Here is an 18,590-nt window from a genome sequence, read left to right on the forward strand (position 1 = left end):
GTAGAGCATCCGATTGTACTTTCTTTTTTTTTCATAGCACTAAAAATCATTAAATTTCTTTAATGTTCATTTATATAATTACCATTAATTAAATTATCAATATCATGAAATCTTTTAACAAGCTTCAATGCATATAAAACATTGAATATTATGCATATTTATCTTGAAAACGACAAAGTTAAGCTATGATTTGATATTTACAAAATTATTGAAATAATTACAACAAATTAAAAAAAAATGACGAGCGCAGTTTTAAGCTGCTTCGTAAAACACGGGGTTGCACCTTCTCTGAGATTGTTTGTATTATTTTAACATTGATTTATTAATGTTCCATTTTCAAAAAGTTTCATTGGCTAACGTGATTTTTAATACTCGTGGGATATCTGTACCACAATATCACTTTTTCCTATATTTAATAACGATTCGCACTTCAAAATTAATAATAATGTCTTAAATTGTAGCGTCCTAATTACAAATACTTTATAATACGCTTATTGATTCCACACAAAAGAACTAGAATATAATTTAGAAAGTTATATAAATATAACTTATTGGTACCTATAGTTTACTTACATTACCTGAATGAGAAATTAATTAGGTATATTTAGCATCATTAGTTTTTGCTAAAAGAGGTTATCTCACGCCTCGCCACGGCCTTTGCGTCTTCTTATGTGGTACAACGTGGTGTGGTACAACATTTTCTTTATGTGGTACAACGATACCAGGTGTTGTTTTGAGAGTAACGCTAACAATGAATTTGCAAAAAATAATTTCTAAATATGGTTTCATACAAAGTAATATTGACAATCAAACACAAATTTAATTGCAACTAAATACAGGGCCTATTGTTGTGGTGGCAGCTCACAGGCCACAGCTAGTAGCGCTGGCAAGGTCGCCCGTCGCAGATAGCACGACTGACTCACCCATTACGGCTATTTCCACTATATTACAGTTTTTACATTAACAAAGAATATAATACGATTAAAATTTCCTGATAAAATACATCCTCTATTTAAGTGATGAAGCAAGCTCTGTGAAGCCCGATATGATAGTGTGGAATTATCATATCAGCCTAAAACAAAGTCTATTGATACTAAAACAAGTGCTTTTAATTTTGTTATATTTAATCAAAATATATCTATATCTACATTTATTCTGTTCTACTTATATTGTATAATATTTTTGTGGTTGTTAAAAATATATGTATTACTTTATAATAGATGATACATAAAATGAGAATATAACTATTTATAAAATACTATTGTGTTGGGGAAAGCAGTAAACAACTACAACTAGAAATTTACGCTACGTGACAGGTGTACGAAATGTCCATAAGGAAAATCTGTTGAGTAGACATTTTAAACATGTAATTTACAGTACGGTCAACAAGTCGTAGACGCCTTGAAGTTAGGTTTTGTGAACTGCGCATTGTTCACTTGGGAAGAAAAAACATCCTAAAATCAAATCTGCGCAGCCGACTACAGCTAACTTCAGGGTGGTCGTCGTGTTGACTGTACCCTCAGTTGTTTTATAATTTTTTTACATGTGTATTTTTTTGATTAACTGGTTGGTTAAGGTTATTTATAACTTAAAGAGGATGCAAAGATAGCATATCGTTGCAAATAAGGCATCTTAAATAAATGTTCTGTGCGGACAACGAGGAATTTAATGAAAGTAGGTACTTGAACCTCGTCGGGGTTAATTTTCCCGGTAGTGCCAGCACACCACAGTTGATCATATCGAGACATTTTAGCTGGTAATATTTTACAACTTGTACACTCATGTGATATTGCTATCTAACTCATTGATTTAGTACTGTAATTTATTTTTACTTTAGCCGAGGTTTCGATTATATTCAATTTATAGTAGGTACATTGACTGTATATTTAAATAGTAATTGTTCTGTAAATTTAATCAGAGATATAATCCATTCATTAGAGCTGACGTCCTTAATCTAATAATATCTCTTTAGCAATTCAAAGTAAGCCTTATCGGTTGTAATTAGTACTAATTACGAACCAAAGCATGTGGTTTTAACCATGAATAAAATGTAGGACGAGTGAGATAAGCTCAGCCATACATTTCGAACACAGAAACATAAATTTGTAATAGTGACATTTAAAAATATACGTATGTATGCTCTTTTTTTGTGTGTTAAAACACTCCGTTCCCCACTTTGCCTCAACACCAGAACGAAGAAATGCAGACATTAATTTAAATAAATATTTCATTTCCTCGAGTGGGATCGAACCCACAACCAGTCGCTTTTACAATCACACTATGTGCGCCACGACTGACCTTAATTAATTTTCTCATTACTAATCAATCAAATTATATTTACTTTTCTAGATATCCTTATTAATGATTCAGCTCTTCAACCTGTTTAAAAATATAAGAAATATAAGTTACCATTTCGGCGAATTGAATTTTCACATAATGAAAAACTGATTTCCTATTATATTTCAAAGTAGGTACAATGAATATATTTTGGTGTATATTATGAAATATTCATGAAATCGCTAGCATTGGTCGCAATTGCCAAGTTTTCACGCGTTCAAGGATCGCGGTTCGTGAGGTTCCCGGACGCGGTGAAACTGTTCGGCGCGTTGTGTCTCAATAACTAACTTACTTAAGTTATTTGTAATCACGGCACAAACCCTCCTACTTGTACTCTACCTCAGCATGTACTACACCTCATGTCTATTTTAATTAAAACATCACTTAGTTTATTTTTAGTTTCCGGCTGTATTCCGCACATAGCGAGGTAGGCAATGGGAACCCTGGGAACCTATTAGACATTCCGTTCCCATTATTACACTTTCGTTCTCGTTTCTGTCTCGAGCGAGGAAATCAATCCGATTTAATATTTTTTATTATTATGCTTTACGAGAGAAACGTCCTAGTAAGTTCCCTCTACTTCGTTCCTCTATTTTCGTTCCCTTTTGTTTCTCATAACCCAAGGTATGTTTTATATCCTTATAACAAACAGTACCTACTTGTGATATAAAAGATAAATAAACGATTCAGTGCAATTATAATATAAAACGAGTACATATTCTGTATATTGTTAATCAAAACTGTACGGAGCAGAGCGAAGGTTGTACTCAAGTCTCGACTAAGTAAAACTGATGGATCTATGCAGCAATTACACCTCATAGCTGTGTTACCTGCGCGCGCGCAGCTCTGACTGCGCATCACATTATACCTACTTAACGAACGGTTGAAAATCGTATTTAATTCGCATCCGAATCCGCTGGTGGTAAACTCGTGTAATTACGCCAAACGTCGCCCGTGGGATCGCCGTCGACCCCGGGATATCTTAACCGATGATGCTGACCCCATCACTAAAGCGAACGACCCCAAATTTGCAGGTAGGGCCACACACAATCGCACACATACACGCTACGCACACCGTCCCCGCCGGTGGAGACGAGGTCCCAGCTTTACTGTGGCCCAATCGCGCCTCGGCGCGAGAGGAGCCCGCACTCATTAATCCAATAGGGCATCAAGAGCCCTCCCCAGTAGGCTTTGGTCGAACCGATCGAAGCAAAGCCCCCCACTACGAACGGTGTTCGCAAGTCGCGGTCCGAGTCTCAAAGGAGACGCCCTTGCGCCACTGTGTTCTCTTTTGTTGGTACCTTCCACGGTAGCCATGCCAAGGTCAGAGCTCGTCTAGCTCGGCCTCCCCAAGTCCGGTGACGCTGTAGAGGCCGATATGGCCAACAGCATACTGCTCAATCGAAAAACGAAAAAACGGATCGTATTTAAGAGGAAAATACTACTTTGAGGTAAAAATTATAATGCACATTTATTTTATATGAGATCATACTGGTACGTATGTGCAAATATTTGTCTCTCTCACATCTTTATCTAAGAGACAAAAAACTGTAGTTTGTCCCTGAAATTGATTTGAATGGATTGTTCATAATAGCTATTAAAATTATTATTAAAATTAAAATAATTTTACGAGGCCTGTCGCAGGCACAAGCGTATAACTGTAAAAACTGTAAATGTAAATCGACAGGTAGCGGGTAACGAGGCAAAGCGCGGCGTTAGGTTCCATCACATCAGAATTCAACGTAAGTAGGGAATGGAAATATCTTAATGGGAACAGAATATCTAAAACACTAGAATCCCCAGGTTTTCCCTGCATATCCTACTATGTCTCACAGATAGCAGTGTAGCCAGCACATCTAGTAAGCACAGAGCATGAAGCTTATAAGTAGGTAAATAAATAATTTTACGTTACATGGAATTTAATGATGAAATAATAGTCAGTAATAAAGGGTAATTTTATATATGTACAGACATTGTGTGTGAGCTACCAGTATGTCTAATAATTGTATTAGATGTACGCAACTTAACAATACATGTTTTCGTTTAGGTATGACGATCGGTAGTAGTACGTTATATCCGGTTTGAACCCATTGTCCTTTTCGCAACTGATCTGTGGAGCACTGATTCACTGCTATTTAGTTAGTGTGCTTCCGAGTAGTGACCTCATTGTAATTATTAATTTAGTCATAAAAGTAATCTCTTAGTCGTCTACGTCATGTTTTAATGTTACGGTTTTAGTATATTGAAGTGATTTTAGCCGTCAGTTATTTACAGGCATTCTATTGAGTCAATTACAGTTTCACGCAATTCAGCAACCTAGTGTTATAACACTTCGTTCCTATTAGGACACTTCCTTTTCCTACTTACCGATGAGTTCTAGAGGCATTACGTGTTGATTGATGGAGCTCATTGGTTATTTACCTATAAAGTAGGACGTGGGATAAACGGAGTGTTTTAACACTAGGTTCCCTCTGCCAATTCTGCTGTATGCGGGATAAAGCGTGAAGCTGAATATGTAATATAAATTCCGATATATAGAAACTAATATAATTATTGTAGACATTATTTATGTATAGGATGAAGATGTTGCGTGGGTGACGGCGCGCCGTGGTGTGGGAACCTTGCAGCCTTGTACACTTCAATGTTCGTGTACTTAGTAGGTACTTGTGGCTCGTCGTCACGATACTTACTCATCTAATGTTTCGACAGCCTCCTTACTCGTTGCCTTTCATACACAAATACAAAATTAAATTAACAAATACAAATACAAAATTGACACACAAGGCTCAACCTTAGTATTCATTATAAAATATATATATATATTTTTTTATTTTATAAAAAAACTAGCGACCCCCTTGCGGCTTCGCCCGCTTTTACTACTGGATTATTCATATAATGTATGTTTGCAAAGCACTTAAGATAGTGTGAAAATTAATTAAACTCTAATGCAATCCGCATTTTCGTAGTTTCAATAAGGATTTTCCAATTGTTTTACACAGCAAGGATTTTTTAGTAGGTACCGTAATTTTAAATCTTTGCTACTAATCTTTTCAAGTACTTATTAAAATATATTTAAATGACTATTTTTAGATAGTTAAATGACTATTTTTAAACGGAAGAAATTAAAAACAAAAGCCTACCTACTAATAACTACTACAAAAAATATGAAACCAAATATATCGCGCTGAAATAATACATACAACTCCAATTATCCAATACATGAAAACGCATCTAAATCTTCGTTGCTATGCCTCTATAGCGAGCGGGTTTTTTTTTGAACTTGTGGTTAATGCTGAAGAGGGTATTCTGTCCCTGATGAAAAGCAAGCACTACGTGGCTGCCTGTGAGGAAAATTAAATAGAATGCATTGGCCGGGAATCGAACCCGGGCTGCCCGCATGGCAGGCGAGCATTCTACCACTGAACCACCGATGACTGCTCATGACGCGCTTATATAAGCAAAACGTCGCGGGGCGCGTTTCGCAGCAAGGATGTTTTGATATTGTAACAACTTCTAAAGTACTTATTAAAATGAAAAACAGAAAAGACAGTTTTGATCTACATTAAATGGCCAACGTAACTAATATACTTATTTATATGCTGAGAGTAAGGGATAAGTGAAACTTGAGTAACATACAGCTGATGTGTAAACGGCGGGATGTGTCAACAATTAAATGCGTTTTTCTGTAAAACTATTCGCAATTTCCAAATTGTTTAAAAAGCAAATTTTATCTTCGTTTAACGTAGAAAATTAATAAAGTATTTTAAAGGATAAGGATTAATACCATTATGGAAAAATATCCCTCACAATAAAAAATATATTGAAATTACTATTTTTAGACAGAAATATGATCACTACACGTTATTCTTAAAAGATACGAATATGCCATCGCGGACTTTTTTGTAGGTCTTATTAAGAGGAACAATACTCCAGTACATTATTTTCATGTAGTACTTACCATTAAAGCAGCGCATGCGCGAAAGTGTCTCAACGGGTAGGACTTTATACACATTTATCGTATTTATGTTAATTTACATAAGAATGTACAAATTATAAACTATATATAAACCTTCCCTGAGAAATACTCGACCTAATGGTGAAAACCGCATCAAAATCCGTTGGGTGGTTTAGAAGAAGAAGAGTTAGAAAGTTCAGACAGACACGAAAAGCGACTTTGTTTTATAAGATATAGGATAGGATAGGATATATATTTTTTTTATTTTATCAAATATATATTTATATTTTAAATCCTTCCCTAAGACTTCAGACTTCATCTTACTCAACATTCAGCAACGATTTAACATTTTTCATTAGTTTTTATGTCTCCTTGATGCCGATGATATTTGCATTATTCGTGGCCAGTCACTGCAACAATGTGGACTAATAGAGTAGTGAGAAAACAAACAAATTAATGTTTGTATAATTACTTATATATTATTCTGTATATAAGTAATAAGGTCATCTTAGTTTATACAGACAGTTTGCGAAAATTTGCGGCTGAATTTTGACGATATAATTAATTGGAACGAGAAAGGACAAAAGCCACTCGTGGCGCAGGGGCACAGTGTGGGCCACGACAGGTTATGGGTTCGATTTCCACTCGAGCTTCAACGGCAAAGCATGGCGTTGAGTTTTTCCACAAAATACGCTGTCTCCAGAATTCGGCGGAAAATGGGATTGGAGTGTATTAACGCAAAAATAAAAGGAAAAACATCTTATTATGTCTCATATATTCAGGTCGGTATAAGAGAATATGTATATTTTTTATCTTATTACTTATGTTTGTACTATGAAACCATATTTAAGAGGTAGCCGCCAATTACCGTCAGTTGTGAGCACGTGTGTACCTACTATGTGCCAAGTTCCTTGCACGATCAGCACATTGCACATAGAGTATCGCGGCTGATGCGGCCTTGGTGGGACTCGCGACTCGAGTGCGCTCATTATACAAACAATATAAGCCCTTTATTTGTCACTCAATACAATCACTGAAATTATAGTTAATTCTTTAAAATCATCGTTATTATTGTAAAATAATGTAATGTAATATAAGAGTTATATGTGTTCTACAAAATATTAGATAAATCTACATCTATCTATAGACACTTATAATAAAATTGTAGTTAATTTTTATGTCTGTTAGTCTGTGCGTTTGTGCACTCTTAATCTTGGAAACGTCTTAACTGATTTAAATGCAGTTTCTACTATTGTTTTGCTACCGTCGCTAGTATTATATAAAGCTCTTTCTCGACTCACAAATTGATATCCAACAAACAGCCGGAACACTGAATCTTGACGTATAGTTTGGAGAGTTTGGAGAGTGAATCTAGAAATGTGCATGAAGAGAGTTTCTACAGAAACGGAAAATACAAGATTATACGTTTCAAAATTGACACAAAAATTGCGGGCGGCTTTTAATAATATTTATGTACCTATTGAGTGGATACTTGACAGCGTAAAATGCACTTATAATCTACACAAATATACATTTTAGTAATATTATCGATAGAAATGTTAACTCATTTTTGTCACGTCTTTAGATTGTGTGACGTGATGTTGAGTAATGATACGGTTTATCGAGTTATCAATTAGGTTCGCTAGCGAGCATCGAGCTATATTATTGTATCTTTAAATATCCATAGTTTAATACTGTTTTTAACATGCAGTTATTTATAAATAATGCATATCTATATACATATATATCATAATCTTATGACTTAGCACTTTCCCCCAAATTGTTGATGTATTGCGTGTATAGTGGGTGGAACTCGACAACCTTTGCCTCGTTACAAGAGCGAGTAAATAAAAATACTTATTAAATATTTCATGCCCCTGAGTATCCAAATTACAACCGTTGGGCTTACAGCCACATGCTTGTGCCCCTGGCACCATAGCAAATGTCCGGCGTTGAATTCCGCGGAGAATCTTGATAGTAGGTTACTTCTGTCAGTTTGTCAGTAAGTTTCAAAGTTTAAACATACATGTAGATTTTTCTTTCGTTAAGTATGACTAAATTAAAATTAAAAAAAACTAAATGTCTTGTAGAGAGTATTATGTTTTTAAAAAACATAAATGAAGTATTTATAAATTATCTATTACATATTTGCCTCTATATAGCCTGTGCCTAAACTGACAAGTGACAACTCACAAATGAAAACACAATATAACAATAACAAGCTTTCTGAGTTTTGTTTTTAAGAAGTTATCAATGAAAACTTAATATGTTATTACAATCGACTATGTTAAAGTAAAATACAACCAACAAGAAAGTGTATATAATGGAAAATACATGTAGACTATGTTTGAATGAATCACAGGAAATTGTTGAGGAATTATGCGTAGGATGCGACATTTTGGATAAGTTATCCGTGTCCTTATCTTATACCGTATGTTTATTAATGTTTAAATTAACTGATTTAACTATGATACACCTACTATTAATCGAAAATCACATGTTTTTTAATTCTAAGTTTTAAAGTAGATTATCCTATAAAGGTTACTTTTCAGCTACAATTTTCACATGTAACAGAGAAACTGTAATAATAGATATCTCATCTTACTTTAGATTATGCAATGACTAGTACCAACATTGAAATATAATAACTATTGAATACAATATTAAAAATTTCTTAATTGATGTATAAAGTTGACACATTATTATTTTAAGTAATATTAATCTTTATATTTTCACTTTCATTGCAGATACCTTTAAGATCAAATTTACCAAACAAAATATGTCATAGCTGCAAAATAAAAATTGAAGACATTTATACATTTCATCAAACTATCAATCAAAATGAAATTATTTTACAAAAGAAATTTAATGCTTGTAATTTAATAGATATTGATATAAAAATAGAAAATGTATACTATGATGAAAATGAGACTGAATTTACTAGACTTTTACATAAAGACAGAAATATAGAAGTTAAACAGAAAATATTGAAAAAAAATACTGATATTGGAAAAGAATCAAAAATATCTGTTTTAAGTGAATCAAATTATATACCAAAAGAAGAAATAACAAATGATAATACAAAACTACACAAATGTTTAACTTGCTTTAGTACATTCCCAAATCAAATAAAACTTTTAAAACATTATCAAGCTGTAGAATTAACAAAGTTTAATGAGAAAAATAAAATAAAAAACAATGAATTAGTAAAGTATAAAGTAGAGAATTCAGAAAATGGTAGTTTAATATATAAATGCGAGAAATGTTTTAAAAAATATAATCAGAAAAGTTACATAGAAAGGCATATATTGACACATATTGAGAGGAGGCCATTTTTGTGTAAATTATGCGGTAAGATATTATTAACACCTTTAAAGAGTTTATTTTTTTAGTGTGTAATAATCTACACTGAAGAAAAGATAAACCTTTCAAAAAATTTATATTAAAATGTAATTGTGGCTGGACTCAAACCAACATCTCTTGAATTTAGACAAGAATTTAAGAATTTTTCCCAAGGTTAGGGTTAAGGTCCTGCAGCATTTCCAAATTATTTTATCTTTATATATGTTCTACAATGTTTTTGTATGGTAATAATTATTTTATTAAAAATAACTTATCACAAATAACATCAATCATATCAAGGTCATTGTGCCAATGTAGTTAGTTTATGCAGTATCCCAATACATCATAAGTTAAAAAAGCAAGGGTTGTAGGTTTGATCCACATTTGAGGGAATACTTGGAAATCAGGTTGAGAATGTAGAACTGAGTGTCTTAATACAACATTCCCTCCGCCTCCTTGTTGTGTGTGGGAAACAGTGTGAAGCCCGATAATCTTCCTTTTACCTACCTAGTCTACCTTTATAATCTTACTTTTCCTTATTTATTTAATTACAGGTAAAACCTACCAATCAGCCTCCACAATAGTAGCTCATGGAAAAATGCATACTGGTCTCATATACACATGTTCATACAAGTGTGGGTACAAATCTGTACATAAACATGTTGTGAAGGATCATGAGAAACGGCATGCTAAGGAATTTAAGGTTAAAATAGGCTGAGTGATTGTAGTTACAAAAAAAACATTTTTTTGGAATGTAGAGAGAAGAAACACAAAAAATGTAGCTTTCAGCACTCAACACATAATATGTTGATAATTGGTTGTGTGGGGAACAGAATGTGCCTACCTTGCTTGGCGGGATACCATGCATGGAATTAATAAATATAGAATCATAAGGAAGATCACCACATTTTTTAATAATTTATTAAAAAAATATATTTTATCTTGTTAAATTTATATAAATACTAAAAGTTCAATATTTAAAAATGTTGTGTTATATATATATATACAAAGAAAAACAATTCTATTATAATAATTGTATGCAATGTTTTTTATTTTTATGTTTTACTTTCAGTACAAATGTGAAATTTGCAGCAAAGGTTTTCAAGTGAAGACTTGGTATGAACAACATTATAATATACATAATGGTGTGAAACCATTCACCTGTGATTTATGTGGGAAGACGTTTCATTTGCAGAAGTAAATATATAACCACTTTATTATTAATAATAATGGTACTTCATGTATATTTGTATATTTACAATTAATTATATTTGAGACCATCATGGCCTAGCATCACTGACTGTAATTGGGAGTGTAGTGGGTTCGATTCACACATGGAGGAATTAATTATTTTCATTTCTTCTTTCGGGTAACAATAAGCACAGAGGAGAGCACAACATTGTGGTATATTACCACTAGGTTCCCTCTGCATGAATCCTTCTGTATATACAGCATGCAGCTAAATGACATACTCAATGCATTGTTTTACTTGTATCTTTTGTAATGAATTATTAATAAAACTTTAATTTTAGATATCTCAAAACTCATCAAAGCAATGTTCATCCTCAATCATCAGACCGCAAGCCATGGATTTGTAAACTTTGTTCACTGCCTTGTGATTCTAAAAACACATTAAACTTACATATGAAGGTTAGTATTGAATATTGTTAGAATCAAAAAATAAATTCAATTTTGAAATTCATTTCCACCATAGACCACAGTAATAAAATATACAACTAAAAAGCGATAAAGAAAAGAAAGAAAAAAACTACTGTATTCACTTCATTAAGGCTTTTCTTGTGAAGAGAATAATTCAAGAAAATACTCAGGGAGGCTGTAGGTTTCCCACTTTAGAAAATGTAATAATTTAATTTCTTCGCTTTGCTACTCAACAGGTAATTTCTCGCGTGTTTGGCGGAAGTGGAAAACGGTGGCCTTAATGCGGAATACACTATGAAGCTAAAAAATAAAATTAACTCTTATGAACATTTTTTTTGTTTTACAGGAAAAACATGACATAGTGATAAAAAAGTTAATACTCTGTGACATTTGTGGTGTAGTAGTCCGAGACGCCCAACAGTTGAAAGAACATAAATGGTCACTACATTCTAATATAAAACCATATGTCTGTGGGTGAGTATTATGTTTATTTTTAATTTTTTATCTGGCTTTTAGCCATTTCTAAAATTTTATTATTTTTGTTTAATTTTGCAAGGCCGTCGTGGTGAAGTTTTACGAGAACTGGGAAATGTAATGGGAAAATTGAACCCACAACTATCTCGTGTACAGTCAAGCATTTCCTATTGGCGATGATGTAATCTAGTATTAATAAGTTATCTAGGTTCTGGTTTGAAATTGAGGAACTATTACAGTCTTAGAAGTAGTATTTATCGAGGAAGGCTTCCCAGTTCACTCGACGGCCGCAAGCTGAGGTTCAAATCCCGCAGGAGGGGCGCCGTTACAGTTGTCGACTTCCTCACAGGCAGCCACTCAGTGCTTGCATTTCTTCAGGGACAGGGAACCCTCTTCCCTACCTAACCGGCGTCGCTGTAAAATCCAATAGGGCTAACAGCATTAACCTCATGTTCGAAAAACAAAAAAAATCGAGGAAGGCTATAGGCTAAATTGCCTTAATTGTGTCGATGTAGGTTACACCTGTATACTGTATCTGCACCCGTCGTACTGTACTTGCAGTCTGAGTTAACTCCCAGACTTAGAGTGTATCAACTATCATACACAATCATTGTAAAATAAAACGCTGTTCCCGTAAAAGGAGCGCTCACGCTTCCATTTATTATTTCCATTTATACAGGATAAATTTAAAAGTAGTAAATGTATTACATTGTTTGAAATAGTTAATGTATACTAATAATGAATATTTTTTTTCTAGCATTTGCAATAAATCATTTCCTAAGAAATTTACACTTAAAGTACATGAACAAACACACACGAGAAAACAATATTTATGCAACACGTGTGACAAGATGTTTTCAAGAAAGAGTACTTTACAGAGACATATATTAAGGTAATTCTTTTTAGCTTCCGGTTGTATCTAGCATATAGCAATGTAGGTAAAGGAGTGTTAATACACTCTGTTCCAAACATTCTTCCGAATTTTTGAAAAAGACATGGGTTAGGGGCAGATGTAAAAGTAAGCCACGCTTTGTTTTGGTACCAGTGCGAACTTTTTTCATGTCGCTTGTAAAGTAGGGACAGAGTCGGCTGATGAGTCACTTCGTTCTCCATTTACGATCGGGTTTACCCTAGAGGTAGATTATATGGACAGTGACAACAATTTTCAGTCAAAAAATACATATTTTTCTTTAAATTTTATTTGTGTTGTTCTTTCTATATATTTCTTTTATGTGTGCAATAAAGTATATTCTATTCTATTCTATTCTATAAGGTATAAAAAATAGCAGTGATTGCCCAAAGCCAAAATTACCATTAAATTTCAAAATGTAACATCGGAGTCTATTAAGAACAAAAAAGACTGTTTTATTATTCACACTTTATACAAAATAGGTGAAAAATGACATCATATAATCATAAAAATAAAATTTCGAGGCGAGTCCTTACGCTGTTCTTGAAAAAAAATAGTAATGACGGTTTTTTCCCGACTGCTAAGGAAGGGTTATTTATAAGTGTTGCCACTCTGTTATTAAAAAATCACTCAATTATTCAAATAATCATAACCGAACATTTAAATTCGATCCAAAATAAATATATCCAATTTTTTTTATCGGACCACGCAATGTCTCGAAAATAAGGCGGTGCGTGGGGAACCGAATGTCTTATGTTAATACTAGGTGTCTTTTGCCTATCCTTTTGTATGCAACGTGACACTCATTAAAAAAATATTTGCTTTCAGGTTTCACATTGACTTAAAACAAAAATGTATAAAATGTCAAAAGACATTCCTATCAAAAGAAAAATTTATAAGTCATAAGAAGAGCTGCTTAGAGACAAAACATGTAAATAAAACACATGAATCCCAAGATAATATTATTAATAAATAAAAATAGGATTATTTTAATTCTTTTTTTCGATTTACTTGTGATGATGTTCTGACTATAGCATCTAAATCTTGATCACGTTGCTCCTTCAACAGTATTTTCTTAGCTCTAAGTAATAAAATGCAAATAAGAATTACAAAACTTCAATGTTATAAGTTTTATAAATAAAAAATAATATTTACAATTTTTTTCTCTCCCGGTATTCTCGCATGCGTTGAGCTGCAGTTTTCGCCTGTTTTTTTGATGACTCACTAATGTCTTTTTTTTTCTCTCTCCATCGCCGTGTTGCCTCTGCAGACATTTCTCTTTCTTCTATTGTTCGTTTTTCAGAGGGTCCAGGTATTTCGCATTCTGATGGATCAGTACTTCGAATATCTTCTTTAGCAATTTCATTTATTGCGTCTGATTCCTGTTGCTGCTTACTTTGTTGTTTAAGCAATGCTTTTCGTGCTCTGAATTCTCGAGCACGTTCTGCAGAAGTTTTTGGCGCTTTTTTCAACCTATAATTTCATAATTTTAGTTTTGTAAATTTAGTAAATTATTATGAATAACGAATGATTGTAAAAATAAAATTCAAATTATTTAGCTTCTTCCAATAATTTTTGTGATACGCACTCACCTTCGTGATCCATTATCAGTTGATTGGATCTCACTAGGTTTAAAATCTTCCTTTGAATACATTGTCACACACATTTTATGTACATTACACTTTTTATGTACAATTATAGTTGATGGGCCTGGAGCAATGCTACCATATTCGGAGTCTGTGTCACTTCCTGCCATCATTTGTTATTATTCACCCGTAATATTTTGGTTTTAACGTATTCAAAACCAAAATATTATATTATAAAATAGTTCAAAAACGAAATGAAATTACTAAATACCCAAGAAGTCACCGTTTGGGTAACGCTAGTAAATTCGTAAATAAACTACTAACTTGAGATATATACATATATTTCAAGGATATAGAGGATACTGGCTATTAGAGGAAGAGAGTAAGAAAATGTGCGCGCGCACGTTTCTGTCTCTTGCCCCTATAGTAATATATGAAACGTAACTTCCTCTCTTTCTTAATATCTCTACCAATTTATATTAATAATTTATTTATATATAACTCTTAACTTTCATTCGCCTAGCCGAATATACAGAGTATCTTAACACGAGGTTCCCTCTCCCTATCCTGCTATGTGCGAGATACAGCGTGAAGCTGAAGAAAACTACATATTACAAAGATATTGCTTTAAATTTATAGCAAGATTTCTTTCAGGAATCTCCATTTTCAGATAAATGGAGCGTGGAGGAAATAAAAATATTTTCACAATTAATCACATTACTTATTTTTAATTGGTCCTCTGAGTGCGAATCGCATGATCAGCCCACCAAGGGTTCCCGTACAAAAATTAGAGGTATCGAACTTTTTGTGAAATTCAAACTTAGTGCTTTAGCCCTTTCATCTGAAACCTCACTTGAACTAGCGACTTGAATACTAAATTTTGTAGATGAAGGCTCTTGATAGATAAAGTTCCTTTTTTCCCCTAAAAACAATTGGACAACTCATAGTTTAGGAATGATTTTTATATGTGTAATTGAATTATTACGTTAATTTTGGGACACCTTTACTTTACTAAATTGAAGTACGGATTTTTTTTTATTCAACCACTCTGTCAAGTGGGAATCTAACGCACAATCATAGTATATACATTCAGGTACTTAAATAGTAAAACTATAAAATTTTACTTGCTTTCAGTTGTTGTTTCATTCGCAAAACTATTTTTTGCCAATATGTCTGCATTTGAAAAGTTTTCACCTGTTATTACATTTTCATTATCTAAAAAATTCGAAAGTATAACGCCAATTAATTTTGTATTGACATAAAATTATGTATATCTTAATTCGTTTTCAGTAAAAAAAAACAAAAAGGCATTTTTTTGTAAAGCTGAAATAAGAAAAATATTTTTTATATAATCATTCTGCCAAATGTGAATCGGTCTTAAAAACATAGTATAAACATTCAGACAGTTAAATAGTAATATAACATTTTACATACTTTCAGTTATTGTTGTTTCATTCTCGAAACTACTTTTTGCCAATATTTCTACACTTTCATCTAAGCATTTGTCATCAATATTTATATTTTCTACTTTGATAGAATTATCAAAAAAATTCTGGTGAGTTTTTAGTGATTCTGGAATATCTGAAAATATGCGTCATAAAAATAAATTATACTGTGAAAATAAAGAAAACGATTAAAATTGACATTAAATAGTGATTTATAATAAAATAATAAACAAACTTTTGACGTTTTTTTGGTTCAACGTTAAAGTAAACATGATGTCGTAATAATTTTTTTTTCCATTTCACGCTGTATTCTGCAGATAGCAAGGTGTAAGTAAAAAAGGCGGATAAGGAATCCAGTATTAAAAAACAGCGTTTCCCACATTCCGCCATTATGGAGGCATTTTGTGTTGAATGGCGGGACTCAATGCCGCGCTTTGCCTCGGTGTACCAGAACGAGGAAATTGTTTTATAAAATACGAAATAAAAGAATATCAAAAATTGTGTAGTAACTTAAAAATTTAACTCTCACCAAGGTCATGTAATACTTCATCTATATTCTCTTCTTTTAACTTCATTATTATTTTATGATCTACACTTCGGCCATATACCTCGTATATTGAATCATCAATATTATTTACATTTTTTGGTTCAGTATTTTCTAATATAACTTTTTCTACTGCACTAAATTGATATTGGGTTTTTAGTGTTTTAGAAGATAAATTTAATTTAATCTGTAATATAAGTTAAGTTTGAAGTCATAAATATTATAAAATGAATGTTTTTTGATGGAAATATTCCTCTAAAACAAAAATGCCGAAAAAAAATATTATATCTTTATTTAAATCCAAATCATAAGATCATATATGTGGATTCAAATCCATGTGAATCCAATCTCTATGATGTCACAATCACTTTAGTGGATGTGATATTATATGTGTGGATGTGAGATTACACATATAGATGTGAAATCATGTCTGGATGAGAGGTTGCATGTGTGAATGTGAATGAAAAATTTAAGACTTAGAACATTTAATGAACAACCAAAAAAAGTCTAGCCACTAGACTCTAGTGAAACTTTAAGAAATAAATAATTTAAATAAAAATAACTTACATTCTCAAAATTTTGCATAACTAATTGATTATTGTTGACACATTCTATGAACTGTTCAGTTTTATGCATTATTCTGTTACAAATGTAACATAAGTAAAGACAATGACCCTGAAAGTAAATTCATATATAATTGACTAACTATTAAGCTACAACAATGTTAAATTAAATTTTAATAAATAAGAAATTATAAAATAGAAAATACCTGCATTAGAGTTTTCAAACTTTCATTTTGTAGTTTATAACAATACAAACTCATTGTACTACTGTGATTTAGGCAGCCTAAGCAATATTGCATATCTTCATTCCTATTATCATCCATTTTGGTTTGTTTAAATTTGTAGTTATCTGAGAAATAATTATGTATGTATAGTTATATATACAGTTACAGTTAAAAATTTACAGTTACATCACATTAGATAAGCCATCATGGGCAGGGTTTGATTCCTGCTCAGTGAAAGAAATATTAAATATTCTTATTTCGTATTCTATTAAGCATTTTGATTTTGTTTACAAGAGGGCAATATTGACAAGTTTATACAACAAATTAGAAGAAAATAATTCATGTTTTTACATGAGGGGCATTTTAAGCATATTAGAGATTTTCACAATAGATTTTGAGCAACATTGATCTGTCATAGTGCTTAAAAAGAAAGGAAGGAAGAAACTATAAAATAAGAAACAACAAACATTAAGAATGTTATGAAAGACAACAATGGTTTATTGGGCTGGTCTAATAAATCCTTTGCTTGGGGATAGAGAGCATGGACAATACATAATATATGATAAGATTTAATAGTTGAGCAAATAGACTTTAGCCTGTAGTTTTAAGAAAATTCGAGTGAAAAAACATTTCTTTAGCTACATCAGTATAAGCCAAAATAAAAATAAAAAAAAAACTAAGTTAAAAAACTGGCTTAAAGAATTAGAAAGCGTAATAAAAATTTAATTTAGAATACTTCCTATGCAATTTTTTTGCATTAATACCATACTACTATTAGTATACTTACTGATTTGAAGTTGGCGCCAAGATCTAAACAAAATTTAAGGCAGTAAATGGCTTCTAAAATTCTTACAACATTTGTTCTTATTAAATTAACCTTCTTAAACTTTAGTAATTAAACTTATCGAAATAGCAACAAGAACAAGAACAAATGACAGTTCTATGGCGTACGTAATGCGTACCTATTACCTAAACGCTAAAGTCCCATTAAGCTAAGTATTAAGAACACACGAAGGAAGTAGAGATAAGAAACAATAACAATAAATAAATCAGTGCTATTAGAATTATCAAATGATATTTGTCAAACTATTTAGTGATGTAGTCGATGTTATTATCGTTTTAATTTTACTTCGAGGGATTAATCGATTGTAATATAATCGATTTAAATACAATAATTTTGCAATTTTAAACTGTATTATTATTCTTTCAAATGATAATTATTTATCACATAGATTTCATTGTTTTTCAAGCACATGTTTAATTAATATTAAATTGATCTTTTTTTAGACATTACATTACAATATTTGTTTGTCATTTGACGAAGACCTTCCTCAACTCTCTCCACTTAAATCTATACATGGCTATTCTGGTCCATGCACCGTTTGCATCTATAGCATTTGCTCAACGCTTGGACGGTCGGCCTTGTTTTTATTACTGTTCCTAGGATGCCAATAGATAATTGATCTATAGTCATTTATTCCACTTTTATATTCTTCTGACTATGTCTCCATCCATCTTTAGACTCCTGAGTCCTGACCGATGTTATAGTAA

General features: G+C 32.2%; 2 protein-coding genes and 1 long non-coding RNA gene across 4 annotated transcripts; 2 read left to right on the forward strand and 1 right to left on the reverse strand.

Annotated features, from left to right (window-relative positions):
- Positions 1–3,376: 3,376 nt before the first annotated feature.
- Positions 3,377–5,120, forward strand: LOC146529598 (uncharacterized). The gene is made up of 3 exons (XR_014879025.1): positions 3,377–3,788; positions 4,025–4,079; positions 4,914–5,120. It is a non-coding gene; the product is annotated as an uncharacterized LOC146529598 (long non-coding RNA).
- A 3,335-nt stretch (positions 5,121–8,455) lies between these two features.
- LOC146529599 (zinc finger Y-chromosomal protein-like) lies at positions 8,456–15,396 on the forward strand. Its single transcript, XM_085201337.1, has 8 exons — positions 8,456–8,723; positions 9,040–9,643; positions 10,189–10,337; positions 10,707–10,831; positions 11,167–11,284; positions 11,640–11,767; positions 12,525–12,659; positions 13,506–15,396. Exons 1-8 carry the CDS (start codon positions 8,616–8,618, stop codon positions 13,651–13,653), a joined length of 1,515 nt encoding a protein of 504 aa, XP_085057463.1. The 5' UTR covers positions 8,456–8,615; the 3' UTR covers positions 13,654–15,396.
- Positions 13,630–17,932, reverse strand: LOC146529600 (uncharacterized). 2 transcript variants are annotated; one of them, XM_085201338.1, is made up of 8 exons: positions 17,827–17,932; positions 17,022–17,164; positions 16,820–16,927; positions 16,238–16,439; positions 15,698–15,844; positions 14,270–14,426; positions 13,833–14,150; positions 13,630–13,758 (listed from the first exon to the last, which is right to left on the reverse strand). In XM_085201338.1, exons 2-8 carry the CDS (start codon positions 17,136–17,138, stop codon positions 13,662–13,664), a joined length of 1,146 nt encoding a protein of 381 aa, XP_085057464.1. In that variant the 5' UTR covers positions 17,139–17,164; positions 17,827–17,932; the 3' UTR covers positions 13,630–13,661. The 2 variants fall into 2 exon arrangements, with proteins under 2 accessions (XP_085057464.1, XP_085057465.1); XM_085201339.1 differs by lacking the exon at positions 17,827–17,932 and having other exon boundaries at positions 16,820–16,953; positions 17,022–17,160.
- Between the last annotated feature and the right edge of the window lie 658 nt (positions 17,933–18,590).

Source organism: Heliconius melpomene, chromosome 18, assembly GCF_056956725.1.
Source record: "Heliconius melpomene rosina isolate 202511_hmr_F chromosome 18, ASM5695672v1, whole genome shotgun sequence".
Lineage (NCBI taxonomy): Eukaryota > Metazoa > Arthropoda > Insecta > Lepidoptera > Nymphalidae > Heliconius > Heliconius melpomene.

What these genes read in the sequence shown, in the direction of transcription:
- LOC146529599 (XM_085201337.1), top strand. Translation starts at nt 8,616, where the DNA reads ATGGAAAATACATGTAGACTATGTTTGAATGAATCACAGGAAATTGTT. An exon ending in GGCATGCTAAGGAATTTAAG is followed by an intron (nt 10,338 to 10,706) that starts GTTAAAATAGGC and finishes TTTTACTTTCAG; the next exon opens with TACAAATGTGAAATTTGCAG. An exon ending in ATAAAACCATATGTCTGTGG is followed by an intron (nt 11,768 to 12,524) that starts GTGAGTATTATG and finishes TTTTTTTTCTAG; the next exon opens with CATTTGCAATAAATCATTTC.
- LOC146529600 (XM_085201338.1), bottom strand. Translation starts at nt 17,138, where the DNA reads ATGGATGATAATAGGAATGAAGATATGCAATATTGCTTAGGCTGCCTA. An exon ending in TGAAGTATTACATGACCTTG is followed by an intron (nt 15,845 to 16,237) that starts GTGAGAGTTAAA and finishes GCATATTTTCAG; the next exon opens with ATATTCCAGAATCACTAAAA. An exon ending in TACCGGGAGAGAAAAAAATT is followed by an intron (nt 13,759 to 13,832) that starts GTAAATATTATT and finishes TTTATTACTTAG; the next exon opens with AGCTAAGAAAATACTGTTGA.